Here is a 9591-nt window from a genome sequence, read left to right as displayed (position 1 = left end):
AGAAAATAAAATCCTGGGACTTATGTGCTTTCCTAAAAGCACCAATTAAAAAAAAATCCCTCAAAAGTTTACTGTGGCAAGAAAACTCAAGTGACTAAACCAAAAAACAAAAAGGTTATTTTCAGAGTCAAAATTATCTTTAACCAGGTATTGTTAAAATACAATTTAAAGTGAGGCAGAATTTTCAGAATATAAAGACATCTTCATTAATTAGTAATTTCTACAACCTTATTCTAGACAACATAACTTTGCAGGTAGAAGTGGTTCTCCCGGCAGAGTATTCAAACAAATGTTATCACTTTGAATACATTTCTATTTCCCTCTTAAGGTACTCTGTTTACTCCTCTCCAAACCCACGCCTGTAAATTAACTACTAAGGTATCTGTCTAAGGATGTATTTTACAATGCTCATAAACAACTAGTATTAAACCACTAGTTTTAGTATTAAAACCATTTTCATTAATTAAAAATAAAAGTATGCTTCCCATTTCTAAAAGAAACATCAAACCATAAGAATTCTAAGTACTACCACACTAAGAAATCTTAAGAACAAAAACACATTGTCAAGTTTAAGTGCTAAATAAAATAAATCAATTTCAAGCTAAACATTCTTTCTACCACTCCTAACATCCATTGCATTCAAATCAACTGTCTCACCTGTTCTGCTTTCCATTTATTTCAAGGTTAAGATTAGCGCCATTTAAAAAATGCTTGCAGTATCAGTGAAGGCTTATGATAATGAATAAAAAAAATTCTCATGAGACAGAAACAATGCCCCAATATCTATTAGCATTCATATGTATTTTCTTTTATAAAAATGCAAACTACAACTAACCAAAACTTGACAGGCTCTTAAGGTTCAAAGAGCTCCTTAATATCAATCTTAACATACCTATCATTGACTATTAAAACACACTTACACACACATAAATGTGGTGCAATAACTACATAACTTTCAAAATTTAACAGTTCATGGAACATTTAAGATCAAGTGAATAGCACTTTAAAATGAAAAGTGATCAAAGCAGGTACATTACACCCTATACCATATATTATGTATGGGAAAACATTTCATTTTTCTCAATTATGATTTGCCAATTTTACCTTCTACATTGAGCCCTTCTATGGTCCATGATCATCGGCTCACCAATGGCATACACTCAAAGGATTCCTCTTATGGGTAACTATCTCAGGACCTGAATTTATGAGCTATGATTTGGTGCTTGCAGCGTCTTCAGCACTGTTGCTTTTTGCAGCAGAACCTAAGGTGGAAGGTCTGGGAAGGCACTGAGGTGCTGGAGGATGCTGTGGCATTCCCTGGGGACTTGTCTGGGCGTAGTAGGCTGCTTGTTGTCTATAGTACTCAGCCCAGGCTGTACTATAATCTGGCTGACCACCTGGTGGAGCACCAGTAGGGGCAGGAACTGCTTGACCCATTTTCTTGTAGTACTCTTCCCAAGCCTTGGTATAATCAACCTGTCCAGATCAGATTCTGCTGATCTCCTTGTCCATTGGTTTGGGTTGTAGTTGGTGCACCGGCAGGAGCTGCAGGTGGTGGCTGTGCTTGTTGTTGATAATAGTGAGCATAATAAGCAGCCCAAGCTGCTGAATTTGGATCTGTTCCTGTTTTAGCTGGATCTGGAGGGGCCTGTTGCTGCCAATGTGGATACGCATTTCCCCACCCCTGGGGAGCATAATGGGTTGGAGGACCATGAGGAGCAGGGCCAGGTGGTCCCAGATTATAAGGTGAAGGGTTATATGGTCCCATTGGAGTTCCAGGCCCAGGGGGCCCAGGAGGCCCAGGGGGGCCTGGGACACCATGGGGCCCATGGGGTACAGGTGGCCCTAAAGGATTTACTGGGCCACCAATCTTTTCTTCTATGAGTTGTCGAGCATAGTCTATTTGCTGTGGAGTGCCACGAATTGTAAATAACTTCATATTAGGATCTGCATTAGGTGGAGGATTTCTCTGAAGTTCTATTCTTGCACCAGACAGTTGGCTTGTGCTTTTTATGGTTTCACCTCCTTTTCTTATTATTAATCCAGTTTTCCCAGTCGGTACAATGAAATTAAATTCCTGTAGTCCACCAGGTGGTCCCATGTTCCAATTGCCTTGACCTCTACCTCTGCCTTGACCACCAGGTCCAGGTCCACCAGGATTAACAGCCTGAACACTACGAAGAAGGTCTGTAATAATTTCTGCAGCATGTTGACATCGGTCTGGAGGTCCTGTTATTTGTGCTATTCTATCTGGTGTCGTTCCGTCGTCTGACTTAAACTGAATTCGAACACCAGCATCATTTTGTATTTTTTTAATCATCTCTCCATTTCTTCCTATTACAATGCCAACAGCAAATCTTGGAATGGGGACATCTATTCCTTCATTTCCTCCTATTCTTGACTCATTTCGAACTTCTCTGAAACCACCTTGATCACGAATTAATTCTAACACCATTTCCTTGGCTTGTTGAACTTTGTATGGGTCCCCTGTAATCCTAAGAGGTTTGTCAGCATCAGTGTTCTGAGGTCCATCTTGGATCATAACCATCTTAACTCTAGCCCATTCCTGAAGTTGTTTATTAGTCTCTCCCCCCTTTCCAATGACTAACCATGCTTTGCTAGCTGGAATCATGATTTCTTGAACTGCATTTCCTGGCCCATCACCATGGTGGAAGCCAGGGGCTGGTCTTCCTTTTTCAACAATCTGGTCCAGTAACCGTTTTGCTGATTGGACAGACTCAGGGGTTCCAGTTAACATACAAGACCTTTCTGGAAGGCCACTGCTGTCAGGAGCTATCTGTATTTTGCATCCAGATTCCTGTTGTATGCGTGAGATCTGTTCACCTCCTCTGTCAATTATAAATCCAACCATCCCATCTGGAACTTTGTATTCTTCTGTCATTACAGATCTGCTTTGCTGCTGATGCATCGGTGGTAATTGTGTTCTGAAAGAGTCATTTTGAGGAGCAACTTTCTTAGCATCTGGCTGATCTCCATCTTCCAAAGGTCTTTTCTGTCCCCTATAACCATAGTCATTTGAATTCAGTGATGTACCAGCATCACCTCCAATTTTTGCTGCAATCTGTCGGGCTCTCTGCAGCGCATCTTTGAAAGCATCGTTAACTCCTCCACCACCACCGCCGCCGCCTCCACCACCAGCTGAGCCAGAGGAGGGTGGAGGCACTGTTGAATAATCTGCCATGCCTACTCTACAGTGGCCGCTACCGCTTCTTCGCAGGGACCTCTCAGCCAACTGCTAAGAAAGAAAGAAAATGGCGGCCGTCGAGGCTGTATCACATTCTTGTGCCTATCTCAACTCTTAATTCTGGTAAGCATCAACATCCTTCTTAGGAGGTAGTGGAGACATAAATAAGAAATGTATCTATGATCTCTGATTCTATTCATGACTGAACCTGGATGTATAGTTTCCATACAGATAGCTATTGAAAAAAATTCAACTTTTTAACATAGTGTGACTCAGAAGCCCTAGCTCATGAGGGCAGCTCTGGCCATGTGGGCCTTTCACATTTCATGTTTAGGTGCCATGTCTACCAGGACCTAATAGCATGTTAGCTGCTAAATTTAGAAAGGTGTATATTTTTCTGCTATACATAGCATGGCTTTCCTCTATACCTCTAGGGGTCTACCTCCTGATTCTTCTGTTGGACCTGATAAAAACTCTGCACAGCCTGTTTTGCTATCATAGATATCTCTAGTAATAGGTGGTCTGCAGGCTCACATGTCTCCATTGGCAGGGCTACACCTGATGCAGAGTTCTTTCCTATTTTTGATTCCACTCAACTCTGATAGACTTTTATACCATTCAGTAAATAGGACTTAGCAATATTATTGTTATGAATTGGTCAAATTAATACTTATTAAGTGAAGCACATGGTGCCAGATGGTGAGCCATGGTTCAACAACAGATCATAAGAGGAACAGAAATGGAGAAGTTTATTTCTCACAGATCCTGGAGGAAGTACATGGCATGCCTCAAGGGACTACACAGGGAAGGTCAAAACAGTTCAGTCATAGAGAGGAACTGGGGCACACACCTTTATTAGAGTCTGTGTGTGGAGTGCTTTAGGGTTCTCAGACCAAAGCTGGATTGGTCAATTCAAACCAAAAGAGTGGGGTTTTGCTAAGCCACATGTGAGCTATATCTAAGGGGAACAGAAAGGGAAGGAACTGGGAGACGGGGAGACTTTTGATCCAGGGTTGTTGAGGGAGTCATATCAGGAACTCACATTTACTTGTGACTGCAGGCTGCTCTCTAGGGCACTGAGTTTGCATGTGGGGACTAGTGTCAGTGTAAAATCAATGTAGTTTGCTTGACCAAACAAAATGTTGCTGAGGCAGAAATACCCAGGAATAGCTTAGCTAAACTCTTGACAGTTATCAAATATGGATATGCTACTTCTGGAACCAAAGAGCCTTGCCAGGCAATGTGCTCCCTTTTTTAGTAAGGAAAATTGCAAAAGGCCATAATTTGTCCTTTACCTTAGACTGTCCAACATGCTCTAGACTGGTTCCCTAAAAATGTCCCCAAAGTGATGATCCTCTGAAACTCTGGAAAATGTCTTACTAAGGTCTTCACAATACTTGCCAATCCTTGCTCATTCAGTATGATTAACATTACTCTATCAATATTGTTGGACAATGTGATATTCTGTGGATTGTCCAGATGGTCCACATTCTTTAGAGTCATAACAGAGGGCATGAAAGTGGACATAGCCCTAGTACAAAACCCTAAATGTGTACTGTTACCCATCCTACATCAATGCAAATTAGAAATGATACTAAAAAGTAATATATATATATATATATATATATATATATATATATATATATATATATATATATATATATATATATATATATAGTAGCTGGATTCATGTTAATATACTCTAGTAATATATCACAATCTGTGTTGTAAGGTTTTTGTAAGATATCACATCTGTTTCAATTGGGTAAGGCATCACATGAGTTTCAATTGACACTACTGCTCAGTTGAGTTTGCAGTAATCTGCTGTCAATATCTAGGATCCACTAGGTTTTTGCAAGGGCCAGTCTGGTAAATTACTTGGGTTATGATGGGGACCACCACCCTGGAATTCTTTAGGTTTTTAACTAATCTCTGCCATTCACTAATCCCTGTCATTCTTTGTATATGGCATTGTTTTTGATGCATTATTTTGGGTGGGGATGGGGGTGAGGAAAGGGTTCAAAGTCCTCTATTTGGCCTTCTCTGTAGATTGTTTTCTTTTCTTACAAGATTAGGAACAAACGTGTGTGTTCTGCCAACTACTAAGCATATCCATTCTAATTGTGTTTTCTGGGCAAGGGAAGTAATCACTGTGTAGATTTGTGTTTTATAAACTGAATCTTGACTAGAACTCTATGTGCTCCCAGAGCAGCCAATGGGACACTTTACACCCCTGAGTCTTGATGTCAATTTTAACCATGTGTAAAATTATCCTAAAATATCTGTGTATTATCCCTTTCCTAATGTATGGCTATTGGAATAAATGTCTGTAGTGTCCTTCGAGGAATCATATAAATCTGCTGTGGTGCTATAAGGTCTTTCTTCATGGAGAATGGGCATCCCTTTCAAAGAATATCAAGTCTGAAAATTTTCTTATGTCCTAAAACTAGGCCAAGGATTGTGAACTATTTAATTGGGGGTGTTGTCCACAGCCTTCTGATACTCTATCCTTGGTTAGTTAAATAAATAAAGCAATGGACTTGTTGACTATCCATCAATATTTTTCCTAAAAATTATGAGATATGTTAATTATCTACAAAGCTCTCAGAGTTAAGGCACCTTGGTTGACACTCTGATTTTGAAATTCAGTACAATATTTGTGCCTACCTTGATTCTAATGGTTAAGTGCTCCAGCTTGATCTTTATTATGTTGGGAACCTATTATCTCCATTGAATAAGGGAAGCCCTGTTCTATAATATCTCTCTTATCACATTCAAAAATTGTTCTTCAGGTCCTTCCACAGTGTATACAGTCAGATAGTAGGTGTTATGGGTTGAATTATGTCCCCACCAAAGCACATATGTTGAATTCTTCACCTCACCTACCTCAGAATGTGACCTTATTTAAAATGGGTTGTTGCACAAATAATTAGTTACACTAAAATAAGGTCATATTGGAGAAGGGTGGCCCTCTAATCCAATATAACTGGTATTCTTATAAAAAAAGAGAAATTTGGAAATAGGCATGCATACAACGGGAATTACATATGAAGAAGGCAGAAATTGGAGTCGTGCTTCTACAAACTAAGGAATGCCAAAGATTTCTAGCAGACTGCCAGAATCTAGATGAACAACACTGAACAATTTTTTTCTCATAGACTTCGAAGAAACTAATGTTAAATTTCAGTGTCCCATTCCTCTCCAATCAGAGTAGCACATTTGCTGAGGTTGATCATTCAACTTTCTCTGGAGCTTTTCTTCAAAAAAATTAAATCTCAATCCAGATCATCAGCATGAATAGCCTTCTTCCTGATGGAGATGAATGATTCTTTATATGATACCAAGGAAATCCTCTGGTTTTTATATTTTACTTAAAATACATGTTAAATATCCCTCAGTCTTATATTTTCCTTTGCCAATGATTTAATAACCTTCAGCAATAGTCATCCAATTTCACAGCCATTATTTCTTCCTATAAACCTCCCAAATGCCTGAGATATTGAACCTTCCACAGCATTTCCTTTCATCAGTATCCTGTCTCAAGTCACTCTCAGCTAAAGTACAGCAATTGCACCACTATAGCTTGCCATAAGCTATCAGGATTCGACCTTCCATCAGTGGTGAGGACCTACTCCATTGCCAAGTAGGAAACATACAATGAAGTTCCTGAATCTCATTTTTAAAACCTGCATCATAGGGCTACCTTTTGTTCCAACTGTCTTAGTTTCGTTCCCTGGGTAGCACACTCTGAAATACATAGATTTGTATGCAGGAAGTATATTAGAAAGTGCTTTGGGGAATAAGATCTGTAAAGATGTCAGAGTAGTAGGATTTGGCAGACAGAAAAGTTGAACTGCCATAAAGTGAATTAAAAACTTGGGTGAGGCAACTCCCTTTGGCAGAGGCCAATTCTAGGAAGGCTGAGTTGTGAGCAGCCAACACTTCAGATCTTTATGTCTGCTCTAGAGTTTATTACAAATGGATTTTACATGGATTTTTGCTTTGTTTTGATTTCATTTTTCTTGTCGCTTTTAGTTTTTTTTTTTTCTAACAGAAAATGTTTGGTTATAAAATGTTACTAATATTAGAAGTCTCCTTGACCTTTGTAAAAAATATATAAACCTTTTACCATCTAAAGTTAACTATGTCTCACCTTCCACAAATCTTGTCATTCTCATAATACTAGGCAATGCATGTGAATTTATTCAGATATTTATGTATAAAACAATTACTTCAAATTGTTTGAATTATAAATTAGGTGATTTTGAATATAAAACTTAGAAAATGTTATGGAGTAAGTTACTCCTTAATGTTGGAGTGACTTATATAGGAAACTAATCCATCAAAGTAGTAAAATGCAACAGAACACTTTGTTCCATTAAGTGTCGCATAGAAGTGCTTCTCAAACTTTTCAACAGAAGTAAAGAAAAAGAGGAGGTTTGCACATCTATGGGAGATTTAGATCTGTCCCCAATTTGCCATTATCAAGATAGCTTCATCTTTCTTCATAACATCTGATGGTACAATATATACATTTTTGTAATTAAAAAAATTTTTTTGTAGCTCATAACATTGGAATATAAGTTCTAAGAGGGAGCAGGGGTATGTGTCTATTTTGTTTATAATTTGTATTCTTAGCACCTGAAACAGTAACTGACATAAACTACTTGTTAACTAATGAAGTAAAACCCATTCTACAATAAGACAAATCATATTAAATATAGTTTTCTGTGCACACAGTTTTGAAACACAGACAGAAAGAAATTAATTGCTGATGATGGAGGAAAGAGAAAATGCTGCAGTGTGTGTGTGATCCAGGAACTGTTAGAATTTTGTCTGGTAGTATTCTTTCTTCACGAGGCTTCCCTTAGTGTTGGCTAAGTGCCAGAGAGTTGTGCACAGGTCTCCTTGTCAGTTCCCAACAATGGGCAACTCCTGCCTGCTCTGGCTTTAAGAAACAGTTGATGCAATGGCTCTGGCCTCTGCCCACCCTGATTATCATATCTGCCTTCATGCCTCAGAAGAGGACCAAAGATTACCTCACAGTGACGCTCAAGTCCGACTGGCCTGGGCAAGAACACATTGGTGCAGAGGCAGGTGTACTGGCTCTTTCTGTGATGCACACCTGCTAATTATTGAAGATATCTACCACCAAGTGCTGAGCTGCAACCACAGCCTGGACACCCTGCACATCACTGACACCACTGGGTGCCCTGCAACACATTGTCATTCCCAGGGGCCACATCTTCATCCTGATTTACTCATCCTGGTTTACTCATTACTCAATAAATATGTGAACCAAGAAGCAAAACCTGGAGGAGCTGGAGCCTGCCTATAAGCTGATGTGTGAGATCAAAGGTAACAACCTGCATAAGTACCCTATCTTGCTGGTGAGCAAAATGTACCATGAGAACCACAGGAGCTGGCACTGAGGGATGGTGCTGTTTGTGCAATGGAATAAAATTGCACCTTCGTGAAGACATTTGCCAAAACTGATATCAGTTTGCAGGAGCTTTCCCATATGCTTTTGAACCACAAGAAGAAGCTTGCCACCTGCCTCCAGTCTTCCCAGATGAAATCTCAGATGCCTAAGACCAATAAGAATCTGCGTGGTAAGTGCATTATCATGTGAGCTGGGTTGTTTGTTTTTTAGATATCGAGTTACATGAGCTGTTTATATGTTTTGGATATTAATCCCTTATTGGTCATATCATTTGCAAATATTTTCTCCCATTCAGTAGGTTGTCTTTTCATTTTGTCAATGGTTTCCTCCACTCTGCAAATGCTTTTCAGTTTAATTAGATATCATTTGTTTATTTTTGTTTTTTTTTCTCATCTTAGGCAACAGAGCCAAAAAAAAAATATTGCTACAGTTTATGTCAAAAAGTGCTCTATGTTCTCTTCTGAGTTTTAAGTTTCACGTCTTTAAAATAATTTTTTAAATATTTTTTTAGTCTTTAAAACATTCTTCACCTTACCATTTTTGATAAAAAATTAATATTGTACTTTTTGCTCTTTATGTGTCATATATTTAATTTCTCAATTATTTCATTATTTTATAGGAGAACATTTATTTCTATTGATATAGAAATGCCATAAAGATATTATAGCTATTATTTCTTTTACATCTTATATATAAACATATTTTAAGGCTTAATTTATCTTTTAGTATTTTACTATTACATTATATTTTTAGTACATACACTTTTTATATTAAATACATTTAAGAAAACTTGATGTATATCAGCAATCACGTAATACTAACAGCTCGATCTTTTAGGTTGCTTGTCACAATCATATAATCATTATGGCATAAAACATTCCTACCCTAAGACCACAGTACTTTGGCCAGGTTTAGAACCAACTGATAAGCAAATATATTTTAT

The 9591-nt window shown here is 38.3% G+C and overlaps 1 protein-coding gene across 1 annotated transcript; it reads right to left on the bottom strand.

Annotated features, from left to right (window-relative positions):
- Positions 1-1194: 1194 nt before the first annotated feature.
- Positions 1195-3296, bottom strand: LOC309806293 (far upstream element-binding protein 1-like). Its single transcript, XM_082625052.1, is given in 2 exon segments — positions 1195-1486; positions 1488-3296. Coding segments are annotated over 2 exon segments (1992 nt in total). The 5' UTR covers positions 3203-3296; the 3' UTR covers positions 1195-1209.
- Positions 3297-9591: the final 6295 nt, after the last annotated feature.

This window comes from Mesoplodon mirus (genome assembly GCF_964341445.2).
Source record: "Mesoplodon mirus genome assembly, chromosome: 6".
Classification (NCBI taxonomy): domain Eukaryota; kingdom Metazoa; phylum Chordata; class Mammalia; order Artiodactyla; family Ziphiidae; genus Mesoplodon; species Mesoplodon mirus.
Note: the sequence above shows the minus strand (reverse complement) of the source record. Positions and strands in the feature narration are given on the sequence as shown.